The sequence below is a fragment of the Phyllobates terribilis genome, unplaced genomic scaffold, assembly GCF_046119375.1.
Source record: "Phyllobates terribilis strain yellow unplaced genomic scaffold, ASM4611937v1 Scaffold_13__5_contigs__length_258822181, whole genome shotgun sequence".
Lineage (NCBI taxonomy): Eukaryota > Metazoa > Chordata > Amphibia > Anura > Dendrobatidae > Phyllobates > Phyllobates terribilis.
The window spans coordinates 214,105,924-214,131,917 of record NW_027362773.1 but is presented as its reverse complement, the minus strand read 5'-3'; the positions used below and the strand labels follow the sequence as shown (position 1 = coordinate 214,131,917).

Below are 25,994 nucleotides of genomic sequence, written 5' to 3'. Positions count from 1 at the left end.
AAGATTATCCGAGCTGCGCCATCAGGCAACTATTTTGTGAACTTGTCATACCATCGACCAGGAGCTAGAAATGACAGTCGAAATTATATGGTCATTGATATTATATATATATACAGTACAGACCAAAAGTTTGGACACACCTTCTCATTTAAAGATTTTTCTGTATTTTCATGACTATGAAAATTGTACATTCACACTGAAGGCATCAAAACTATGAATTAACACATGTGGAATTATATACTTAACAAAAAAGTGTGAAACAACTGAAAATATGTCTTATATTCTAGGTTCTTCAAAGTAGCCACCTTTTGCTTGGATGACTGCTTTGCACACTTTTGCCATTCTCTTGATGAGCTTCAAGAGGTAGTCACCGGAAATGGTTTTCACTTCACAGGTGTGCCCTGTCAGGTTTAATAAATGGGATTTCTTGCCTTATAAATGAGGTTGGGACCATCCGTTGTGTTGTGCAGAAGTCTGGTGGATACACAGCTGATAGTCCTACTGAATAGACTGTTAGAATTTGTATTATGGCAAGAAAAAAGCAGCTAAGTAAAGAAAAACGAGTGGCCATCATTACTTTAAGAAATGAAGGTCAGTCAGTCCGAAAAATTGGGAAAACGTTGAAAGTGTCCCCAAGTGCAGTTGCAAAAACCATCAAGTGCTACAAAGAAACTGGCTCACATGAGGACCGCCCCAGGAAAGGAAGACCAAGAGTCACCTCTGCTTCTGAGGATAAGTTTATCCGAGTCACCAGCCTCAGAAATCGCAGGTTAACAGCAGCTCAGATTAGAGACCAGGTCAATGCCACACAGAGTTCTAGCAGCAGACACATCTCTTCAACAACTGTTAAGAGGAGACTTTGTGCAGCAGGCCTTCATGGTAAAATAGCTGCTAGGAAACCACTGCTAAGGACAGGCAACAAGCAGAAGAGACTTGTTTGGGCTAAAGAACACAAGGAATGGACATTAGACCAGTGGTAATCTGTGCTTTGGTCTGATGAGTGCAAATTTGAGATCTTTGGTTCCAACCACCGTGTCTTTGTGCAGAAAAGGTGAACGGATGGACTCTACATGCCTGGTTCCCACCGTGAAGCATGGAGGAGGAGGTGTGATCGTGTGGGGGTGCTTTGCTGGTGACACTGTTGGGGATTTATTCAAAATTGAAGGCATACTGAACCAGCATGGCTACCACAGCATCTTGCAGCGGCATGCTATTCCATCCGGTTTGCGTTTAGTTGGACAATCATTTATTTTTCAACAGGACAATGACCCCAAACACACCTCCAGGCTGTGTAAGGGCTCTTTGACCAAGAAGGAGAGTGATGGGGTGCTACGCTAGATGACCTGGCCTCCACAGTCACCAGACCTGAACCCAATCGAGATGGTTTGGGGTGAGCTGGACTGCAGAGTGAAGGCAAAAGGGCCAACAAGTGCTAAGCATCTCTGGGAACTCCTTCAAGATTGTTGGAAGACCATTTCCGGTGACTACCTCTTGAAGCTCATCAAGAGAATGCCAAGAGTGTGCAAAGCAGTCATCAAAGCAAAAGGTGGCTACTTTGAAGAACCTAGAATATAAGACATATTTTCAGTTGTTTCACACTTTTTTGTTAAGTATATAATTCCACATGTGTTAATTCATAGTTTTGATGCCTTCAGTGTGAATGTACAATTTTCATAGTCATGAAAATACAGAAAAATCTTTAAATGAGAAGGTGTGTCCAAACTTTTGGTCTGTACTGTATATATATACTAGGTAAGGAGGAGGCAGAGTACAGATTTTGGGGACCAAGAGTAACTAAACTTTTTCTTATTGAATTATTCATGAGCCTGTGTAAAGTTATGAATCTTTGAAATGTACTCCACTACTTAATTTTGCTTCCTTCTCTCACAAACACCATGCTGAAAGTCCTGTTTTACTTGCCTAGTTCATGCTCTTTTAGCAGCTACTTTGAGCTGCTGCTTTAGCAAGAATCTGTACTCAAACAGTATTTACAAACGATCTCACTGTCTAGGCATGGAGCAGCAGAAAAGTTCACGGAGGGACAATGTTTGTAAATAGTGTTCGAGTACGGATTCTTGATAGAGCAGCAGTTCAAAGCAGCTACTAAAAGAGAATGAAGTAAGCAGTTAAAACAGCTCTTTCAGCATGGTGTTTAGAAGAGAAGGAAAAAATATAATAATGGAGGATGTTACAAAGATTCATAACTTTTCCAAGGCTGATCAATAATTAAAAGAAAGTTTAATTACTTTTTAAGAATCCTCAATTAGTGTAAAAAATTCTGATAAATTGAATACATACGTACTTGAATTGCGCTTAACACTGGCATATGCATATCCATGAGGAGGCTAAAAAATAAATAAAATTGGATATATGACATTTTATACATAATTTCTGCATTGATTTGACAACAATCATTTCAACATTGTGCTCATAGCTTTAGAAGATACAAGATGAACCTTCCCCAAATCGAATTAAGAGTTGATTAAGAGTTCCCATCACCCCCACCATCCCCCACCTGCCCACCACCATCTGCTCCCTACAGCGGATACTTACTGGACTATAATCAGGGACTAATGGCGCTGCTCCAACCTTAGAGGGCGGCGGGAGAGTATTGAACTTTTTTGTTTCATAGAGACCAACGTGATGGGGAGGAGAAACCTGTTATGTACAACCACAAAATCCAATCATTCAGTAGTTATGACATTAATGTATCCAGATCATAGAAGTAGTGCAACCCCCATCATCCTCTGTCCACCCCCTGCACGCTACATACATGCATAGCAGCAGATCTGAAAGATGATCACAATACTTGTGCTGCAAGATTTACTACTAGTATTATTGTGATTTCTACTAATACTACTACTATTATTATTGCCAGGGGCGTCCATAGAAATCATGGGGACCCATAGCGGAGGTTCTATCTCCCCCCCAGGGCCGGCTCCAGGTTTTTGTGGGCCCTGGGCGAAAGAGTCTCAGTGAGCCCCTTTAACACATACCACGATTCATGATGCACAGATGCCGCAGAGAAATATATACATAGTACAATGCAAAGATTTCACTTCTTACATTACATGAGTGATATCTATTGTAAATTCCGCAATAGCTCAGAAACCAGCGAATCGCTCCACACAGGATACTGGCCCCATAAAATGCTCCATACAGGATACTGGCCCCATAAAATGCTCCATACAGGATACTGGACCCCATATAACGCTCCATACAGGATACTGGCCCCCATATAACGCTCCATGCAGGCTGTGCCGCCACATAATGCTCCATGCAGACTGTTCCCATCACATAATGCCCCATGCAGGATGTCACACCCACTTCCCTTATAATGCCCCATGCAGGATGTCACTTCCCCCCCTTTTAATGCCCCATGCAGGATGTAACTCCCCCCCCTTTTAATGCCCCATGCAGGATGTCACGTTCCCCCCTTTTAATGCCCCATGCAGGATGTTACTCCCCCCCTTATAATGCCCCATGCAGGATGTCACTCCCCTCCTTTTAATGCCCCATGCAGTATGTCACCTCCCCCTTTTAATGCCCCATGCAGGATGTCACTCCCCTCCTTTTAATGCCCCATGCAGGATGTCACGCCCCCCCTTTTAATGGCCCATGCAGGATGTTACTCCCCCCCTTATAATGCCCCATGCAGGATTTCACAACCCCCCCTCCCTTATAATGCCCCATGCAGGATGTCACACCTCCCCCCATATAATGGCCCATGCCTCCATACATTAAAAAAAAAAAAATCAAATACTCACCTCACTTCTCAACTGCTACAGCTGCTCTGGGCTCCACCGTCACTGGCGTCTTCCCGCTCTGCGCTGTGACAGCTCAGGAGAGAGCGCAGTGGAAAGACGTCACCGCGCCCTCTGACCTGAGACATCACAGTCAGAGGACGCGGAAGAGTCTGGAGCTGCTGCGGAGGCACAGGGAGAGGTAAGTATTGTGCCAGGGCGCTGAGCAAGCGGGGGAAAGCGGGCGCTGACACTGCTCTCCTCCGCTCATGGGTCCCCTAGCGCAGTGGGGTGCCCGATGGTGAGTAGGCCCCCCCCCGCCTGCTCAGGACCCCGGCACTTGGAGGTGCCTGAGCAACACTTTCACTCAGTTTGTCTTTTGCAACTGAGTTGCCAGGTCCTGTCCTGTATCTAGTCTGTTCTGCCACCCTGGGGGCTGAGTACCCAGGGCCCCTACCTGTATCTCTGACTTCTAGTCTGTTTCCGCCACCCTGGGGGCCGAGTTCCCAGGCTCGTTCCTGTATCTTGTTCCCGATTCAGTTCCAGTCTGAACAGTGTCCTAGCCCGTTACTTGCTTATCTCTATGTCCGTGCCTTCCCTTTTCCTGCAGTGTCTGAACCTGCACCTAACTCCAACTCGTTGTCTCTGTACTTCTGTTTGAGTTTTGTGTTCACTCGCTACTTCATTGTAAGTACCTTGTGTGTATGTGGTTCTGCTTGTCCCCTTTCCTTGCCTCCGTATCTACCTCCTGTGTTCTAACCATCTTCCTGTATTTTCCAGTCGGTTCCATGTGAACAGAGCCCTATCCTGTCTGCCTTCACCTTCTGCTCTGTTCCGCTCTGCTTGTTCACCGCTCCGGCGGTTCCGCTCTGCTCCGCTTGTTTACCGCACCTGCGGTATTGCTCCGCTTGTTCACCGCACCTGCGGTTTTGCTCCGCTCTGCTTGTTCACCGCTCCTGCGGTTTTGCTCTGCTCTGCTTGTTCACCGCACCTGCGGTTTTGCTCCGCTCTGCTGGTTCACCGCACCTGCGGTTTTGCTCCGCTCTGCTTGTTCACAGCTCCTGCGGTTTTGCTCTGCTAGTCCACCGCACTTGCGGCTATGTTCCTGTATCCCAGTCTGTACTGGTCCCTATCCAGCCCGCGTTCATACCTGCCAGTATCTGCCCATCTGCATTCCAGCCGTGCCTGTCAGCACCCGCCTGTCTGCATACCAGCCGTGCCTGCCAGTACCCACCTGCCTTCATACAAGCCATGCCTGCTAAGTACCCACCTGCCGTCATACCAGCCGTGCCTGCCAGTACCCACCTGTCTGCATACCAGCTAACCTGCCTGTTCCTGCATTCCCCGGTGTGGGTCAACAGCTGTGACCGGGGTCTGACCTGGATTAGCACCTGGTCCCTCTGCCCGGTTCCTCCCTGGTTCACGGAGTCGACTGAGCCGCCGTGCGACCTTGGTCGGACCGAGTTGATACTTAGTTACGCCCCTACAGGCACTCCTCGGTTCATGGTCCAGTGGGATCACTAATCACGCTCACGCCAGTCAGTCCGGGCGCAAGTGTAACACTCCATACAGTATAATGAGCCCCACATAGTCCTTCATACAGTATAATGAGCCCCACATAGTCCTCCATACAGTATAATGAGCCCCACATAGTCCTCCATACACAATAATGGGCCCCACATAGTCCTCCATACAGTATAATGGGCCCCATAGTCCTCCATGCAGAATATTGGGCTTTACATAGACCTCCATACAGTATAATGAGTCCCACATAGTCCTCCATACAGTATAATGGGCCCACATAGTCCTCCATACAGTATAATGAGTCCCACATAGTTCTCCATACAGAATAATGGCCCCCACATAGTCCTCCATACAGTATAATGGGCCCCACATAGTCCTCCATACAGTATAATGAGCCCCACATAGTCCTCCATACAGTATAATGGTCCCACATAGTCCTCCATACAGTATAATGGGCCCCACATAGTCCTACATACAGTATAATGGGCCCCACATAGTCCTACATACAGTATAATGGCCCCACATAGTCCTCCATTCTGTATAATGGCCCCCACATAGTCCTCCATACAGTATCCCCCTATTAGTTAGAGCACAGTCAGTACTCACCAAATCACATGAAGGAGGACTGACAGGGACAGCGGGTGGAACTTTCTTTTCTGAAAATTCTGTCTTAAAGAATCCAGGAGATTCAGCGTAGTGATATCCCTACAATCCAAAGTTTTTTTCTTGAGTAACATCTACTTATCTGCTGTGTATAGGGAGAGGGAAATCCATATAATATAATGAGAAATTTCCCTCTACCCATCACCATTGAGAGCCAATCGCCAAGTGCGCTTCACATGGAGGCAAAGCCATTCCCATCCCCCGCCTGCCTATGGCGGATACTTACTGGACTATAATCAGGGACTACTGGCGCTGCTCCAACCTTACAGGGTGGCAGAGGGAGAGTAAGGATTTGTTTTGTTTCATGGGGAGGAGAGACCTGTAATGTACAACCACAAGATCCAACTAGTAATTATAACAACTAAGTAGCGGATTTCTACTACTACCACCACTACTAGTATTACCTTTCCTACCACACCTCCTACTAATACTAGGATTTTTACTACTACTATTGTGGGTTACAGTTAAATTAGAGAAAATGTATAATTGGTGGAGGAAGGTTGAACTTGATGGACCTAGTGTTATGCACACGCCCGGACTGACTGGCGTGTGCGGGAGTAGTGGTTCCACTGGACCATGAACCGGAGAGTGCCTGGAGGGGCTTGACTAAGTATCTGGCCGATCCGACCAAGGTGGCACGACGGCATACGACGCCAGTGCACCAAGGAGAAACCGGGCAGAGGGACCAGGTGCTACTCCACGTCAAACTCCGGACACGGGGGTTGACCCACACAGGGATTACTGGAACAGGCAGGTTATGCTGGCACAGACTGGTGGATATAAGCGAACACGGCAGGTATGCAGACGGGTGGATACAGGCGAGTATGCAGGCGGGGAGGTACTGGCCGAAAGGACGGGCTGGAGCACAGAGAGGACAAGACCCAGTACAGACTGGGTCACAGAAACAGAACCGCAGATGCGGTAGCCAAACACAGCAGAGAGGGAACGCCCGAAGCGGTGGGCAAGAGCAGAGCAGGACGGGACTGCCGGAGCAGCGAGCGCAAGCAGAGCAGGACAGGACTGCCGGAGCAGCGAGCAGATGCAGAGCAGGACGGGGCTGCCGGAGCAGCGAGCAGAAGCAGAGCGGGACAGGACTGCCGGAGCAGCGAGCAGATGCAGAACAGAAACCGCAGGAGCGGCAAGCAAGGCAAGAGCAGAGTGGAAACCGCAAGAGCGGCAAGCTAAGCAGGAGCAGAGCGGAAACCGCAGAGCGGTAAACAAGGCAGGAGCAGAGCGGAAACCGCAGAGCGGTAAACAAGGCAGGAGCAGAGCGGAAACCGCAGAGCGGTAAACAAGGCAGGAGCAGAGCGGAAACCGCAGAGCGGTAAACAAGGCAGGAGCAGAGCGGAAACCGCAGAGCAGCTAAGTAGGCAGGAGCAGAGCGGAAACTGCAGAGCGGCAAACAAGGCAGGAGCAGAGCGGAAACCGCAGAGCGGCAAACAAGGCAGGAGCAGAGCAGAAACCGCAGGAGCGGCAAGCAAGGCAAGAGCAGAGCAGAAACCGCAAGAGCGGCAAGCTAAGCAGGAGCAGAGCGGAAACCGCAGAGCGGTAAACAAGGCAGGAGCAGAGCGGAAACCACAGAGCGGCTAAGAAGGCAGGAGCAGAGCGGAAACCGCAGAGCGGCAAACAAGGCAGGAGCAGAGCGGAAACCGCCGGAGCGGCAAGCAAGGCAGAGCAGGGGGGACAGGGCTCTGTTCACACGGAACAGACAGGAAGAGAAAGGCAGAGCCAGATACCCACAGGGTACTTGCAGTGAAGTAGCGAGTGGACCACAAACTCACAAACGGGAGTACAGAGACAACAAGCAGGAGTAGGGTACGAGTTCAGACTCTGCAGAAAAAGGAAGGGAACGGACATAGAGGCAAAACAGGTAAAGGATAGGAGAGAGTTCAGACTGGAACTGAGTGTACGGAGGAGACCGACACTGCAGCGGGATACAGGAGCGGGTCTGGGAATACGGCCCCCAGAGAGGCGGGACGAACAGGCAAGGAGCGTGTTCAGACAGGACAGACAAGATACAGGAGCGGGTCTAGGTAATCGGCCCCTAGAAGGCGGGAGGAACAGGCTAGGAGCGTGTTCAGACAGGCCTGGAAATACAGCCTCCAGGAGAGGCAGCAGGCAAGAGTACACAGACAGGACTCAGTTCAGACACGGGAACTGATACCGCAAGGCAGGAGACATAGACAGGACTCAGTTCAGACACGGGAACTGATACCGCAAGGCAGGAGACAAAGACAGGACTCAGTTCAGACACGGGAACTGATACCGCAAGGCAGGAGACAAAGACAGGACTCAGTTCAGACACAGGAACTGATACCGCAAGGCAGGAGACATAGACAGGACTCAGTTCAGACACGGGAACTGATACCGCAAGGCAGGAGACAAAGAACGGGACCTGGCACCTTCAGAGTGCAAGCACACACTGAATGAAACACTATGCTCAGGCAGGGATAGATGGGAGCAGCTGAGCTATATACCAGGTGACAGACAGCAATAGGCTGAGGACGCACAAGGGGCGCGACCCACAGCAGGCACAAAAAGCAGGAAGTGATCGGGCGCCGCCCTTAAGCAGCAGAAACAGACACAAACAGACAGCATGGAGGGAAGCCAGAGAGACATTCTGGACAGGAGATCAAGTGCGCGCTCTTGCACAGTGGGAGATGGACCACTATGCAAGGACGCCGCCAGGTATGTTACACCTAGGTCTTTATTCAACCTACGTCCTATGTTAATATACCCTTAATGATTTCTACAACTAGTATTATAACTAATACAATAAATTCTACTACTACTATAATAATTGTACTACTACTACGATTTCTACCCCTAATGATTTCTTTAACAACTACTATTACTACTATTATGCTTTTTACAACTATTACTACTTCAACAATAATTTCTACCACTATCATTGCTACTATTACTAGGATTACTACTATAATAATTTCCACTACTACTACTATTACTCTACTATTACTCCAACTACTGCTACTATTATAATGATTACTACTATATTAATTTCCACTACTATAAATACTACAGTAATTTCTACTACTATTATTATGTTATTATGATTTCTACAACTATTACAATAATTTTCACTACTATTACTACAATAATTTCTACTACCATTATTATTTCTACAACTACTACTACAATTACGTCTATACAACATAAGAGGAAGAGGAGTTTTACAGTATATATAGATCACAAATCTTATTAAATACAGCCAATGTACCTCACATAAAAAGACAACACATAAATAAACAATTAAAACATGTTAGAGGAACAACAAAGTTCCCATCTGGCCAACAAAAGAATGTCCCAGATAAATGGTATCTCAAAGTAGTTCATATATAGGGGGAGGGGTGGAATGGCAGGTAAGATTTGAGAGGTAGGCAAAATGACTGAGGTAACTGACCAAATGGTAAGAGTTAATCAAAAGTAGCGCTATCTCAGATAGTTACATGCTTTCTCTTGAGAAAGCAAGGAACTATCCACACGAAACGCGCGTCGGGAACCACTCACTATCTTTTTCCCTAGCGGCCCTCCAGTTACATTGGGGTAAGCAGTGTCCATTATATTACTAATTTATGGATGCCATTTGTGTACTTTTATTATATGAGAGTCAGTTGTGACTATCTGAGATAGCGCTACTTTTGATTAACCCTTATTTACCATTTGGTCACTTACCTCAGTCATTTCGCCTACCCTTCAAATCTGACCTGCCTACCCCCTCCTATATATGAACTACTTTGAGATACCATTTATCTGGGATATTCTTTCGTTGGCCAGCTAGGGACTCTGTTGTTCCTCTAACACACACGTTTTAATTGTTTATTTATGTATTGTCTTTTTATGTGACGTACATTGGCTGTAGTTAATAAAGATTTGTGATATATTTATACCGTAAAACTCCTTTTCCTCTTATGTTGTATGACATTTTTGGAGTGGTATTCTTGGTTGTGGTTCACCTTCACATTTTATGTCGATGGGCCTCCCATTAAAATGATTCTGGGGTACTGGTTATTTACAATTACTACTACTAATAATAATTTCTACTACTACTATTATTATTATTATTATTACTACTACCAATACTACTATAATAGAACTTTTACCACTGCTACTATGAATACTACTACTATTACTGCAATAATAATTTCTACTACTTATTACTACTACTATATTAATCTCCACTACTATTACTACCACTGTATCATGATAATTTGTACTACGACTATTATTGATTTCTACTACTACTACTAATATAAGTTCTACTACAACTATCACTTCTACTGCTACTATGATTTCTACAACTACTCCTACTACATCTACTATTATGTTATATGACATCGAAAAACTGGAGCGAGTTCAGAAAAGAACTACCAGGATGGTGAGGGCAGGGCCGGCTCCAGGTTTTTCTGGGCCCGGGGCGAAAGAGTCTCAGTGGGCCCCTTTAACACATACCACGATTCATGATGCAGAGATACGGCGGAGAAATATATATATATATATATATATATATATATATATATATATATATATATATAGTACAATGCAAAGATTTCACTTCTTACATTACATGAGTGATATCTATTGTAAATTCCACAATAGCTCAGAAACCGGTGAATCACTCCACACAGAATACTGGCCCCCATATAAGGCTCCATACGGAATACTGGCCCCCATATAACGCTTCATACGGAATATAGCCCCCATATAAGGCCCCATACGGAATACTGGCCCCCATATAAGGCTCCATACGGAATACTGGCCCCCATATAAGGCTCCATACGGAATACTGGCCCCCATATAAGGCTCCATACGGAATACTGGCCCCCATATAAGGCTCCATACGGAATACTGGCCCCCATATAAGTCTCCATACGGAATACTGGCCCCCATATAAGGCCCCATACGGAATACTGGCCCCCATATAAGGCCCCATACAGAATACTGGCCCCCATATAAGGCTCCATACGGAATACTGGCCCCCATATAAGGCTCCATACAGAATACTGGCCCCCATATAACGCTCCATACAGGATACTGGTCCCCTTATAAAGCTCCATACAGTATACTGGCTCCCATATAACGCTCCATACAGGATACTGGTCCCCTTATAAAACTCCATACAGGATACTGGCCCCCTTATAACGCTCCATACAGGATACCGGTCCCCTTATAACGCTCCATACAGGATACTGGCCCCCATATAATGCTGCATGCAGGCTGTTACCCCCCACATAATGCCCCATATAGGCTGTCCCCCCCTTATAATGCTCCATGCAGGCTGTTACCCCCAACATAATGCCCCATACAGCCCCCCCCCCCTTTTAATGCTCCATGCAGGCTGTTACCCCCCACATAATGCTCCATGCAGGCTGTTCCCCCCCACATAATGCCCCATACAGGCTGCCCCCTCCCCCTCCTTATAATGCTCCATGCAGGCTTTTCCCCCCACATAATGCACTATGCAGGCTGCCCCCCCCCCTTTATAATGCCCCATGCAGGCTGTTCCCCACCTTATAATGCCCCATGCAGGATGTCACCCCCCCTCTTTATAATGCCCCATGCAGGATGTCCCCCCCTCTCTTTATAATGCCCCATGAAGGATGCCCCCCCCTTCTCTTTATACTGCCCCATGCCTCCATACATTAAAAAAAAAAATCAAATACTCACCTCCCTCCTCCTCACCTGCTACCTGCTGCCCGCTGCTCGGGTCCGAACTCCAGCGTTGTCAGCGTCTTTCCACTCAGCGCTCCCTGTGACGGCTCAGGGGAGGGCGCGGTGTAAAGACGTCACCGCGCCCTCTGACCTGGGACTTCACAGGGAGCGCAGAGCAGCAAGACAGCTGATCTGCGGAGGCACGGGGAGAGGTAAGTATCCAGCTGCCGGGGCCCTGAGCAAGCGGCGGAGAAGGACGGGCGCTGACGCCGCTCTCCTCCGCCCATAGCTCAGCAGGGTGCGCGACCGCCAGTGGGCCCCTCTGCCTGCTCAGGGCCCCGGCATTTGCCCGGGTACGCCGGGTGCTGACGCCGGCCCTGGGTGAGGGGACTGCAAACTATGTCCTACAAGGAGCGGTTAAAGGATCTGGGAATGTTTAGCTTGCAAAAAAAAGGCTAAGAGGAGACTTAATAGCTATCTGCAAATATCTGAAGGGATGTCACAGTGTAGAGGGATCATCCTTATTCTCATTTGCACATGGAAACACAAGAAGCAATGGACTTAAATTGAATGGGAGAAGATACAGAATAGATATTAGAAAAAACTTTTTGACAGTGAGGGTGATCAATGAGTGGAACAGGCGACCACGAGACGTGGTGAGTTCTCCTTCAAGGGAAATCTTCAAACAGAGGTTGTGATTGACTGCAGTGGTAATATGCATCTACAGCGTGCTATCAATGTTGGTCCAGTAAACAGACCAGCAGGACCATAGGAGCAGTGGAGACGGAGCTACGCTGGCTTTAGTGTATCAACTTCTTTATGCATAGCCAATATTTTATAGATCACACAAAAGCGCCTTAAAAATAGCAGATACTCACTGTGCTGATTGTCGTGTCTGGGTGATATCCTGGCTCTACTACAACCTTAAATGTTGGCAGAAATGTCTTGCAATGTTCTTGTTCATAGACCCCTAGGGGGTAATGAGGTGAAGGGACCTATAACAGATAACCACAAAGTGAATGAATTGGTAAACAGACAAGGGAAATTGTGCAAATACCGTTATCTTTTGGCTGCTATGTGTATAGAGAATATCTCTGTGAGAACCTAAAATTCTGCTATTTTATCCTGAAGGGACATTAACATAACCTAATGGGAAAAAAAAGTTTGGGAACTTTGCAACCATGTCTAAGAATGCATTGTGACAACTTTGTGTATCAGTTGTAACAGATAAATACACATATATCTAAGACACAACCTAAACAGGACCCATCACTTGCCATAAATATGTAATTTTATTACCTGGTGTAAATGCCGCTGTTCTCCTGAATCCGGCAATGTTTTTTGTTTGCTCCTGCTCCTCTCCATTCCTGAGATATGACTCCTTTTCTTTCTTTGTAAATCTAGGTTTTTTAGCTAACCAGGTGGGGTCATTAAGAAGAGAAAACAGTTTATCACGCCCACTTGACTAACAAGATTAGATTTACATATATGGGCCGTGGGGTACTCGGTGCCGGGCCGGTCGGTGCAGGGGATGTCACAGTGGCGGTGACCCGGTCCGTGACCAAGGGCGGTCAATAAAAGGGGATTATAGTTTAATGTTCGTGACGCCACCTGTGGTATGCGGCTATATGGAGCCGCCGCTGCGATGAAGATCCTCTGGAGCTGATGATGATGCAGCAGAGTTGGTTCAGCTCTCCACAGGTAGAGCTATGTTCCAAGCTAAGTAATAGTGATGTTATGAGGTAGATGTTGCTGGTTCAGAGTAGTGCAGGGCTGGTGATGGCGCAGCAATTATTCAAGGGCACAGCGGGGTGCAGTCTTCAGATTTTACTCAGTTATCACGCTGCTCCTGGTTACAACTGCCAGCTTATAACCACCCACGTTGTCCTGCGTTCACCAAGGAAAGGGTTCAGCAATCCCTCAGGTATTTCAGGAGTACTTAAACGGGACCCCTTTCTGTGTGCCTTCCTTGGTCGTCTTTCTGTGCTGGCTCTCACCCTCCTGCTCTGCGCCTCACAATCAGTGTCCCAAGCCGGTAGCCTCGGATCTTGTCGGGCGACCAGCAGTCCCCTGGACCCTCTGTGGCCACCTTTTTGGCAATGTAATTGTGGTGGTTGGCAGCTGTACCTTGCAAGTACAGCAGCCTCCGGTTTCTAGCTGAGCCTTGTAGTTCTCCACTAGTTAGGGGCCGGTCCCCTTTGCGGCCTGATCCCTCCAAGTCCTGGTAGATTCGGGCGTACGGGTGGCCTCCTGCACTTCCCGTACCCTTAGGATCCCGTCTTTCTGTCTGGAGCCTTCCTCCCTGCTCATCAGTCTGACCTCCTGGGCCTCTCTCACTCAGGCCCGCTCCTCCCTGAGCAGAGCTGCTGCAGAGCTCCTGCTCCTCTCACTGTCCTCCTCTGACTGAACACACTCTCTCAAGATGGCTCCCCTTTTTATACTACTGCTGAAGTGCTCCCCTATTCTTCCTCCACCCACACCCACTACATGGTTCCACCCTCCAGCTAGGGACCAGGGACTGTGCTCTCCCTTAGGAGCAATCTCGCCCTTCCCTCTGAAGTGGAATGTGTTGGATGCAGGTGTTTGGGTCCCGGGCAGTACTCCATCCTTACCTGAGAGTGAGATACCACACCTCTGGGTGAGATGCAGTACCTCTGTGGTGACTGAACCCTCAGGGGCACTACATACCCCCCTGGTAAAACACAGCACGTCCTCGTGCTGGAACAAAGTAAAAACAAAGTATTTTAAAGACATGCAAATTTTTAGAATGCATTCACATAGAAGAATATCACACAACCTTTTCTTCCCTTTATGGGAGGCACATTTTCTTGAACGTTACATGTTACTATATCAGCTTATAAGACATTATAAAACTTTCTTCCAATAAAATTCTCTTCACATCAATAAAACATTTTTCATATCAAACATTTTCAATAAACCACAGTGAAATCTATAGCCGGGTGTCCATTTCACTGAACAAGGTGCCATTTTTGAGTGACCCGCCGAAAACCCTCAACGTAGGCCCTGGGCGTGGCTGCAGGGCATAGGTGATCCAGCTGTTGGACCACGTCTTCGGCCACGCTAAACGGGTTTTTGTTCAGTGGTCTTTTGATATAAAACCAATAAGAAGCACTTTAAGAAGTGCAAACTATGTACAAGTAAAAGTTTTTGGCTGCTCACAGTCCTCAGCCTGTCAGTTCTTATACCCTTACCGGGTAACTAAGTAATACACACAAACTTTTTTAAACATGCAGCATCCCTGCTTTACCCTTCCGGGTAACTATGTACAGTACAGTTTTTACATGAATCGCTCAATAGTGGTGCTCCCTCCTGGGAGACACCTGTCCTCCGTAGGCTGGCCCAGCCGGGTCGTCAGCCTCTAACTGCAGGGGCATGCCCTCCTCCTCCTCCACTACTCTGTGTACATGGAGGGCATACCAGTCCCGCTCTCCTCTGTGCCGGGTATATGTGACTAGGTCACCCGGGTACAGATCTCTGTCAGGATGTCCTTGCTGAAGGTGGGACTCCATGTCCCTCCGGTTAACAAATAGATCCTTCGCGGCCTGTGGTTTTCTGATGAAGCCCCACCCGGCGTCCAGGTCGAACTTCACGATAGTCCCTTCTGCGCGGGGACTGGGTGTGGCCGTTTTTGCCTTGCGGGCCCGGGTCTTCTCCTCCATGTTATGGGCCTCCATTTTCTCCCAGCGCACCAGCCGGATGCGCCGCTTCTTCTCCAGTTGCAGGAGCTCCCACCGGCAATGCTCCTCTCGGAGTGCAGCCTCCTTACGGGTCTCCCGGGGAAAACCTATGAGGTCCCCCATTGGGTTGTCCCATAGTTACTGGTCTCCCTCTTCCCTAGGGGCGACTAAGGGCTCAGGAGCGGGCAGCAATGGGAGGCTCTGATCTTCCACCTCCATGGACCAGTCCCAGGTCGTGCGTCTGTACACCCATTCAGGTGTGGGGGCAGGTGGCTCTAGCAGGGGGCCTAGGAGCAGGTCTGCGTCACCAGCACCCGGAATAAAAGGTTCCGCTACTGTCACCGGAGCAGATTTCCGGGGCGTGAGCGCCTGGGGACGGAGGTTCCTGCAGGTGGACCAGGGACAGAGCAGCGCCAGCTGCGTCCGGGACAGGGATATCACTCCTACATGCTCCCGCGACCGCTTGAGCACGGCCTGACTCCTCCCGGTCCAGGAGCAGCTCCGCCGGGGCTGGGGCGCTGCCGGTCACATGCAGCGCCGACTGCTGTCAGGTCAGCATTTTCTCCAGGAGCTCAGCTCTTCAGACGGCAACAGCAGCTTGTTGGGCCTCCTCCATCCTTCTGCCCAATCCCTGTGTAAGGTGCCCCAGTGAGGTAGTCGTGGGCGAGCTGTAGCCCCCTCTCGCTATCGCACCCTACAGACAATACGTGTCCTCCCTCTGAAGTGTGGCTGTGTATGTGGTGCTCTTCACTTACTTCAAGCCATCCGATCGCGGCTGTCTCCAGGCATTTCTCTTCTGGGACCAGGGCAGCAATAAATTCAGAGGACACGAGGTTCTTAACCAGAACTTGAACTTTACTTGGGGAAGAGGAATATGTACAATATTTACAGGCAGATATAATGGATAAGGCCCGACAGGTTATCATCTCTCTCACAGGCGCTGGCAACATCTTCAGCCCTGGTTCCCTCTTTGAGTGAAGCATCTCTGTGACTCTATCTCTAGCCCAAGAGACTCTTCTGTAATACTGACAGTGACCTGGATCAAATCTCTCCCCCACGTCTTAGCCTGGAGTCCTATTTATCTTCCTCTGCTTCCTGCAGACTAGAAGTGCCCCGGGTCCTCACTACCTTTGATGAGTTTCTCCGGCCGGCTAACAGGACTCGTGCTCTTGCGTAGGGAGACTTGCACACTGGTGATCCCACTGTCTGAGGGTATGGAGCTCCCGTCTACCCTAGCAGCCAAAATACTCAGGCTGCCTGTAGGATTCTCTGTCCTATCTCTTACTGAGTGACTCCTCCTGCTTTCTGGAAACTTAAGCAGGAATTTTCCCAAAGTGGCCACCCTCGGTGAGCTGTCATCACACAGCATTAACTCATCACTGCCTGTAACCCTGCTAGCAGACTCAACCTGACATCCGCACCCAGGACAGTGGCATCTTGTGGCTGTTTACAGGTACTGCAGCCCACAATGAATTATGCCAGGAACAAGCTCTATATCACTCAAGGCTTGATCTAAGTTCCCCCTTTACTCTACTGACTGGACCACTAAAGCTAACCCCTTAGCTTGGTCTACCAACAGTTAGAGAGGTCCGACTTCAGGAACACTTCCTTTACCTATCTCAGTACCAAGGGAAGGCTACGCCCTTCCCCACTATTACATTTGCACCTCATCTTGGAGGAACCGTGTATCCTCCAGGGACAACTTCATTAGTATTCCCTCCAGGGTGAGGGGTGATGCACTACGTTGCAGGCCATGGCATGGAGTCTGAGGCTGAGCTCCGTCCATCTTGCCTGCCGGGTGCGGTCTGTCTGCACTGCTGGAGACTCCGCCCTGTCTCCAAGGTTTCTTCTCTCCTCTCCCCCTTCTGGGGCGGTCCCATGGCTGGTTGCTGTCGGCCACACCCGGAGGCGGCTTCCCCAGACTGATTGACAGGTCCAGGTATATGGCCACAGGCGCATGGGGCGGGCTGCGCTTTTGGCACCATTCTGGGACCCGGCCCACGATGGGAGGTTTCTTGTCGTCCTTGATCACGCACATAATGGCACCCATTCTTCTGGGGCGGGCGCCACATTCAGTATACAACACAGTCTCTAGGCGCACAATACCCGATGATAGCGGGTGGGTTCATATCCTGTTCATGACGCCAAGTATGACGCGCCCCCTGGGCTGTGGGGTACTTGGTGCCGGGCCGGTCGGTGCAGGGGATGTCACAGTGGCAGTGACCCCGTCCATGACCTAGGGCAGTCAATAAAAGGGGATTATAGTTTTTATAGTTTAATGTTCATGACGCCACCTGTGGTATGCAGCTATATGGGGCCGCCGCTGCGGTGCAGATCCTCTGGAGCTGATGGTGATGCAGCAGAGTTGGTTCAGCTCTCCACAGGTAGAGCTATGTTCCAAGCTAAGTAATAGTGATGTTATGAGGTAGATGTTGCTGGTGCTGTGTAGTGCAGAGCTGGTGATGGTTATTCAAGGACACAGTGGGGTGCAGTCTTCAGATTTTACTCAGTTATCACGCTGCTCCTGGTTACAACTGCCAGCTAATAACCACCCACGTTGTCCTGCGTTCACCAAGGAAGGGGTTCAGCAATCCCTCAGGTATTTCAGGAGTACTTAAACGGGACCCCGTTCTATGTGCCTTCCTTGGTCGTCTTCCTGCGCTGGCTCTCACCCTCCTGCCCTGCGCCTCACAATCAGTGTCCCAAGCCGGTAGCCTCGGATCTTGTCGGGCGACCTGCAGTCCCCTGAACCCTCTGTGGCCACCTTTTCAGCAATGTAATTGTGGTGGTTGGCAGCTGCACCTTGCAAGTACAGCGGCCTCCGGTTTCTAGCTGAGCCTTGTAGTTCTCTACTAGTTAGGGGCCGGTCCCCTTTGCGGCCTGATTCCTCCACGTCCTGGTAGATTCGGGCGTACAGGTGGCCTCCTGCACTTCCCGTACCCCTAGCATCCCCTCTTTCTTTCTGGAGCCTTCCTCCCTGCTCCTCAGTCTGACCTCCTGGGCCTCTCTCACTCAGGCCCGCTCCTCCCAAGCAGAGCTCCTGCTCCTTTCACTGTCCTCCTCTGATTGAACACACTCTCTCAAGATGGCTCCCCTTTTTATACTACTGCTGAAGTGCTCCCCTATTCTTCCTCCACCCACACCCACTACATGGTTCCGCCCTCCAGCTAGGGACCAGGGACTGTGCTCTCCCTTAGGAGCAATCTCGCCCTTCCCTCTGAAGTGGAGTGTAATGGATGCAAGTGGATGGGTCCCGGGCAGTACTCCATCCTTACCTGAGAGTGAGATACCACACCTCTGGATGAGATGCAGTACCTCTGTGCCGACTGAACCCTCAGGGGCGCCACACATACAGGGAAGAGGAGGCCATATCTCAGGAACAGAGAGGAACAGGAACAAAAGAAAACCATCTCTGGATTCAGGAGAATGGCGGCATTCAGACTATTTTAAAAATTACATATTTATGGCAAGTGACAGGTCCTCTTTAATAAGACTTATGAGTTTAAGGGCATATATAATATGTTTAGAACGCAGTATTACTGATGTACTCACATATCGCGCTACAGATGAATCTCTCCTCTCTCCTCCATAGAGTTCTGCTTTCCAATTCTTCTCCCCTGTGATATGCAAGAGGCTCAGGTCCGGGAGCTGAACTTCACCCTGGAGAGAAAAACAATAGGGTCTCATTGCAAAATTTCCAGCATTATCACTGGTCTTTATTAGTATTGGTATTCTCATATGGCCCAAAGGGTTTTTTTTTGGGGACCCCCAGGCTCAAGTGCAACTGCAAACCCTGCACCTCTTACAGCTGTGCCCCTGGTGAAATAGATATAATTAGGCATAGAATAGCTAGCATAAAAGACAAAACATATAAAATGTAAGAGGGTTTTTTCTAATTCCAACTTATTAGTACAATGTTGGGGGTCTGTCTCTCAGCACCTCCGCAAATCATCTGTTTGAAGGGGCTACATGACTCCCATCCACACCGCTCTCTCTTCGTTATATACCAGGCACAAAGTCAGACTTTTAGTATCCTCGTATATCTGGTATTACAGCTTTGTTGTATTCTGACTGGGACTGAACTGCAATACCAAGCACAGCCACTAGTAGAAGCTTTGAGCAATATAAAGGGGAAGCGGTGCTCGCTCATGCGCCACTGCCCCTTTAAGCAGCATTGAGGTCCCTCAAATGTACAACTGAGGATGGGTACAAACTCACAGTTTCCTAACTATACTCACTAAATCTGCGACATCAGCTTCATAGGGGATGTTATAATGGTCGCTGATCTCCATAAGGTACTTCTCCACCAGACATTTAGAAGGAGCTGTTGTGCTGAGCCCATGAATAAGCTGTGGACAGAGGAAGAATTTAAAGGGATTGTCCATTTTTGAAAAACCATGACGACACTCATCTCTTAGATAGTGACTAGAAATAGCATCTCTCCCTCCGGAGGACACACCACTTCCAGGCTTCCCATGGACAGCCAATTGGGTACTGTCATGGCAGTGTTGTAAGATATTCTGGAGCTAAGGTGGGGCTAAGGTTTCCTTCCCTATCCCTAAAGCTAGGGGCATCCTTGCTATTCCTGCTCCCCAGATTACTTCTAATGGTGAAGACGCCGAGGCTACATGCCTTGCTGAGCTCATAAACCAGTTCTTATCGGTCCCTTCCCCCACCTAGGGAAATGGGGAGTTGTAGTGTATGAGAATACACAAACAAGACTAGAAAGGGAAGACGTACAGGGATAAATGAAAATACCAATAATACAAATATGCACTCACAAACAGAGTGGAACACTGGGAAGTAAAGAAAGGAAAAACCAAATAGGAGATGATGAGGATGTACACACAGACTAATCACCAAGCAATAGTCTTTAGAACAAACCTCTAAATGCCTCTTCAAATAACTAACTCATTCAACTCCATAACCAGGCAGTATGAAACTAACACTGGCAATCCCTGATTGTCAGAGGCGAGTATATATAGCAGAGAGGAGTGGCCAACACTGTACAGCTGAGACCAACAATGCAGGAAAGCTCAGAAGCTCTCAACTGAACAAATTAACCACTGCACTGCTATCAGAAACCTGCACTGTTTAACATGAAGGTGAAGTGCTTCTGATTCGTGCAAGAGTATGAGAAATCAGACACAGCGGTCTTCTAGCCCCTCTCTGTCGCGGTAAACCCATGACAGACACTGTGTAATACTTTATCTCTCCTGTGATGGTGCTGCAAGGAAATTGAGCACTTGCTTTCCAGTTGACTAATAAATTACTGGAGGGCTGAGCAGTGGGACACCCTGTGATCAATCAATCATTGATCAACCATAACATAAAGGCATTGTCCAAGTCAAGTAGACCATGAGGATAATGCATTAACACAGTGCAAATAACTGCGCCACCGGAGACATTTCAATAAGGCTGCAAACTGCAGGAATGCACAATTTGGGGAAAAATTAGTGAAATGGAGAACAAGGTATAATATACTGTATATGTCTGTACCATGGATCTTGTCTATCTCAAAACGCGTGACTGATACATCCCCCCTAAATTTGGCACTTACTTTCCGACTGATGGATTCGGCTTTACCCTTTTTGCACAGCTTGCCAAACTTTTTTCCATACTTGTTACACAACTGACTAGAGACCTGTAAAGTGCACAGAACAGATCATTTCCTGCAAAAATACAATCCAGTCATCTCTGCTTTGACATTTTTTATGCTTCTTGGCAAAAATCTAATGAAAAAGTAATTAAATATTTAAAATACAGAATTTACAAATGTTTCCTATTCCAGGGAGATTTCGGATACCAGCGATCCTACTCTTCATACCGGGGCTGCACCCTTCCACAACTGTCACAGTAAAGACACATTGCAATGCTTCTATTTGCAGGTGGAAATTACAGCATGTTGGCTTTGTGTGATACAGTGCCTTGAAAAAGTATTCATACCCCGTCAACTTTTCCATATTTTTTCACGTTACACCCACAAACTTATTGAAATTTTATGTGATACCAACTCAAAGTGGCAAATGTTTGTGAAGTGTAAAAGAAATGATACATGGTTTTCTAATTATTTTAAAAAAATACATAAATCTGAAAATTGTGCTTTGCATTTGTATTCAGCTACCTGTAGTCTGATACCTCTAAATAAAATCCTGAATGACCAATTGCCTCCAGAAGTCACATAATTAGTAAATGAAGTCCACCCGTGTGAAATTTTATCTCATTATAACTACAGATATTCTGTGAAGGCCTCAGAGGTTTGCTTGAGAACATTAGGGATCAAGTAGCATCATGAAAACCAAGGAGCCCACCAGACAGGTCAGGGATAAAGTTGTGGAGAAGAGTAAAGCAGGGTTAGGTTATAAAAAAAATAGCACAAACTCTGAACATCTCATGGAGCACTGTTCAATCTATTATTCAAAAATGGAAGGAGTATGGCGAAAGTGCAAACCGACCAAGACATGTCCGTCTATCTAAACTGACATCTCAAGTAAGGAGAGCACTGATTAGAGAAGCAGCCAAGAGGTCCATGGTCACTCTGGAGGAGCTGCAGAGATCCATAGGTCAGGTGGTAGAATTCTATCCACAGGACAACAATTAGTCGTATACTCCACAAATCATTGAAGAGTGGCAAAAAGAAAGCCATTTTTTTAAAGCAAGCCATTATAAGTCCCATTTGCAGTTTATAAAAAGCCATTTAGGGGACACAGCTAGAATGTGGAAGAATGGACTCTGGTCAGATGACACCAAAGGAGAACCTTTTGGACTAAATGCAAAATGCTATGTATTGTGGAAAACTAACACTGCACATCACCCTGAAAACACCATTCCCACCGTCAAACATGGTGGTGGCAGCATCATGCATTGGGGTGGCTTTTCTTCAGCGGGGGCAGGGAAGCTGGTCAAAGTTGATGGGAAGATGGATGGAGCTAAATACAGGACAATCCTGGAGAAAAACTGTAAAAGACCTGAAACTGGGGCATAGGTTCATCTTCCAGCAGGACAACGATCCTAAACATCCAGCCAGAGCTACAATGGATGGTTTAGATCACAGCATATTCATGTGTGTCCAATCTCACTGAGCAAGAGAGACTGTGCAAAGAAGAAGGGGCAAAATATAACCTCTAGATGTGCAAAGCTGGTAGAGACATACCCCAAAAGACTGCAGCAGTAATTGCAGCGAAAGGTGGTCCTACAAAGTATTGTCTCAGGGGGGGCTGAATACAAATATATGTCACAATTTTCAAATTTATATGTTTAAAATAATTAGAAAACCATGTATCATTTCCTTTGTGGGTGTAACATGAAAAATGTGGAAAAATATTTCTTTATGTGTGTGAATATTTTTCAACCTTTTTTCCATAACCCTGACACTTGGTTATGGCAAAATTTTAAAAACTTTCTTCCAGAGATACATCCTAACAAAAAAAAAGTGCAGATATTCTATTACTCACTGGCTTCAGTTCTGGAATTTCCGCCTCAAAACGTGGAGCGCACCAAACCACACCGGACACGGCTTCCTCCAGCTCCGGGCTTATTTCCCTACACAGAAGGCAACATGTTCATATTATTACTTAGTATGAGAGTAATTAAAGTGTTACAAAAAATATCAAAAAAATTGTCATGTTAATTAAAATTTGACCGTGTAGAGATTTTAGGAAAAACGTGGAAGGAGCTGTTTCCCAGAGAAAGAACTATAGCAAAATACGCACCACCTCTAGTACCCCTTTTTCTTGTCACATTGCTACTATGGTGCCTGGCTTCAGACTTACTTCATTGTTTTTATAAATTCCAGTCTTTCTAGGAGAAGTTGACAGTATAAATACAGAATCTCCAAGACTTCTATTGTATAATCTTCTCGGATAACGTGTTCCACCAGGATCTGAGCATTCCCACGTTTCCCAGCTTCTAAATAATCTGATATCTCCTTCCTTGTCTTCTGGACCAATTCATCTGGAAACAGAGGGAAAAATATAGAAACCATATTGGAGTACTACAACCCCTGGCAAAAATTATGGAATCACCGGGCTCGGAGGATGTTCATTCAGTTGTTTAATGTTGTTGAAAAAAAAGCAGATCACAGACATGGCACAAAACTAAAGTCATTTCAAATGGCAACTTTATGGCTTTAAGAAACACTAACAGAAATCAAGATTAAAAATGTGGTACTCAGTAATGGTAATTTTTTATAGACCAAGCAGAGGGAAAAAATGATGGAATCACTCAATTCTGAGGAAAAAATGATGGAATCACCCTGTAAATTTTCATTTCCAAAACTAACACCTGCATCAAATTAGATCTGCTCGTTAGTCTGCATCTAAAAAGGAGTGATCACACCTTGGAGAGCTGTTGCACCAAGTGGACTGACATGAATCATGGCTCCAACACGAGAGATGTCAATTGAAACAAAGGAGAGTATTATCAAACTCTTAAAAGAAGGTAAATTATCACGCAATGCTGCAAAAGATGTTGGTTGTTCACAGTCAGCTGTGTCTAAAATCTGGACCAATTACAAACAACATGGGAAGGTTGTTAAAGGCACTCATTAAGTCCATGCCTCAGAGACTGCAAGCTGTTATTAAAGCCAGAGGTGGTGCAACAAAATACTAGTGATGTATTGGAGTGTTCTTTTGTTTTTCATGATTCCATAATTTTTTACTCAGAATTGAGTGATTATATAATTTTTTCCCCTCTGGTTGGTCAGAAAAAAATTACCCTTACTGAGTACCACATTTTTTATCTTGATTTCTTTTAGTGTTTCTTAAAGCCCTAAAGTTGCCATTTGAAATGACTTTAGTTTTGTGCCATGTCTGTGATCTGCTTTTTTGCAACAACATTAAACAACTGAATGAACATCCTCCGAGCCCGGTGATTCCATAGTTTTTGCCAGGGGTTGTATTTATTTGGTGGCATTCATACAGAGATCCTTGAAGTGTCCAAAAATATTGAATTTTTCACGCGGAAACAGCTTAAAAAAAAACGCTCCTTTTTGGGTGAGTTTCTCTTTTCCTGAAGTGCTTTTGGACGAGTTTTTAGTGTTTTTGCAGCCCCCTTTGGAGTGGATTTCATCGAGTGATATGCACTTTTTTTTCTTTGGGAAACAAAATACTCAAAAAAAAAAATAAATAGGAAAAGTTTTCCTTTTTGAAGGTGTTTTTTTAGTAGCAGATTTACTCTAAAATACTCCTCAAAAAGCTCTATGTGAACTTGGCATAAAGAGTAAAGCCGCCCAAACCAATGATTTTTGATGTTTTTATGGGGGCACCCTGAATCACCACGAATGTAGAAAAAGATTAAATTCCCAAGTCTTTTTTTTCTTAACCGAGATAAGCAGACGCAGATATTAAAAAACACACTCACCCTCAGGGGTAAGGGTCTTGGGAGGAATAGCTGGTGGCTGAATACTTTTAGCATAATACCTCTTTGCTTTCACTGCAGGCTGACAGGCAGGGCAGGGGCCCTGAGCAGGCAGGGGGGGCCCACTGGCAGTCGCGCACCCCGCTGGGCTATGGGCGGAGGAGAGTGGTGTCAGCGCTCGCCCTTCTCCTCCGCTTGCTCAGGGCCCCGGCAGCCGGATACTTACCCCTCCCCGTGCCTCCGCAGATCCGCTGTCTTCCTGCTCTGCGCTCCCTGTGACGTCTCAGGTCAGAGGGCGCGGTGACGTCTTTCCACCGCGCGCTCCCCTAAGCCGTCACAGGGAGCGCAGAGCGGGACGACACCGGCAACGCTGGAGTCCGGACCCGAGCAGTGGGCAGCAGGTGAGGAGGAGGGAGGTGAGTATTTGATTTTTTTTTTTTTTTTTTTAATGTATGGAGGCATGGGGCATAATATGGGGGGGTGACATCCTGCATGGGGCATAATATGGGGGGGTGACATCCTGCATGGGGCATAATATGGGGTGGGTGACATCTTGCATGGGGCATTATAAAGAGAGGGGGGGTGACATCCTGCATGGGGCATTATAAAGAGAGGGGGGGTGACATCCTGCATGGGGCATTATAAAGAGAGGGGGTTGACATCCTGCATGGGGCATTATAAAGAGAGGGAGGGTGACATCCTGCATGGGGCATTATAGAGAGAGGGGGTGACAGCCTGCATGAGGCCTTATAAAGAGGGGGGGTACATCCTGCATGGGGCATTATAAAGAGAGGGGGGGTGACATCCTGCATGAGGCCTTATAAAGAGGGGGGGTGACATTCTGCATGGGGCATTATAAAGAGAGGGGGGGTGACATCCTGCATGGGGCATTATAAAGAGAGGGGGGTGACATCCTGCATGGGGCATTATAAAGAGAGGGGGGGTGACATCCTGCATGGGGCATTATAAAGAGAGGGGGGGTGACATCCTGCATGGGGCATTATAGAGAGAGGGGGTGACATCCTGCATGGGGCATTATAAATAGAGGGGGTAACATCCTGCATGGGGCATTTATAAAGAGAGGGGGTGACATCCTGCATGGGGCATTATAAAGAGAGGGGGTGACATCCTGCATGGGGCATTATAAAGAGGGGGGGTGATATCCTGCATGGGGCCTTATAAAGAGGGGAGGGTACATCCTGCATGGGGCATTACAAAGAGGAGGGGTGACAGCCTGCATGGGGCATTATAAGGTGGGGAAAAGCCTGCATGGGGCATTATAAGGGGGGGGGGGACAGCCTTGACTGTGCATTATGTGGGGGGAACAGCCTGCATGGAG

The 25,994-nt window shown here is 47.3% G+C and overlaps 1 protein-coding gene across 1 annotated transcript in view; it reads right to left on the bottom strand.

The window, feature by feature from the left end:
* Positions 1-2,249: 2,249 nt before the first annotated feature.
* LOC141173648 (IST1 homolog) overlaps positions 2,250-25,994 on the bottom strand; it is a 42,170-nt gene continuing 18,425 nt past the window's right edge. Inside the window, exons 3-10 of the mRNA XM_073657949.1 lie at positions 23,071-23,251; positions 22,753-22,840; positions 20,859-20,942; positions 19,537-19,647; positions 18,851-18,958; positions 12,479-12,595; positions 2,554-2,658; positions 2,250-2,345 (exon numbers count right to left, since the gene is read on the bottom strand). Coding sequence (XP_073514050.1) covers positions 2,250-2,345; positions 2,554-2,658; positions 12,479-12,595; positions 18,851-18,958; positions 19,537-19,647; positions 20,859-20,942; positions 22,753-22,840; positions 23,071-23,251 — 890 coding nt within the window. The remainder of the gene's footprint in view (positions 2,346-2,553; positions 2,659-12,478; positions 12,596-18,850; positions 18,959-19,536; positions 19,648-20,858; positions 20,943-22,752; positions 22,841-23,070; positions 23,252-25,994) is intronic.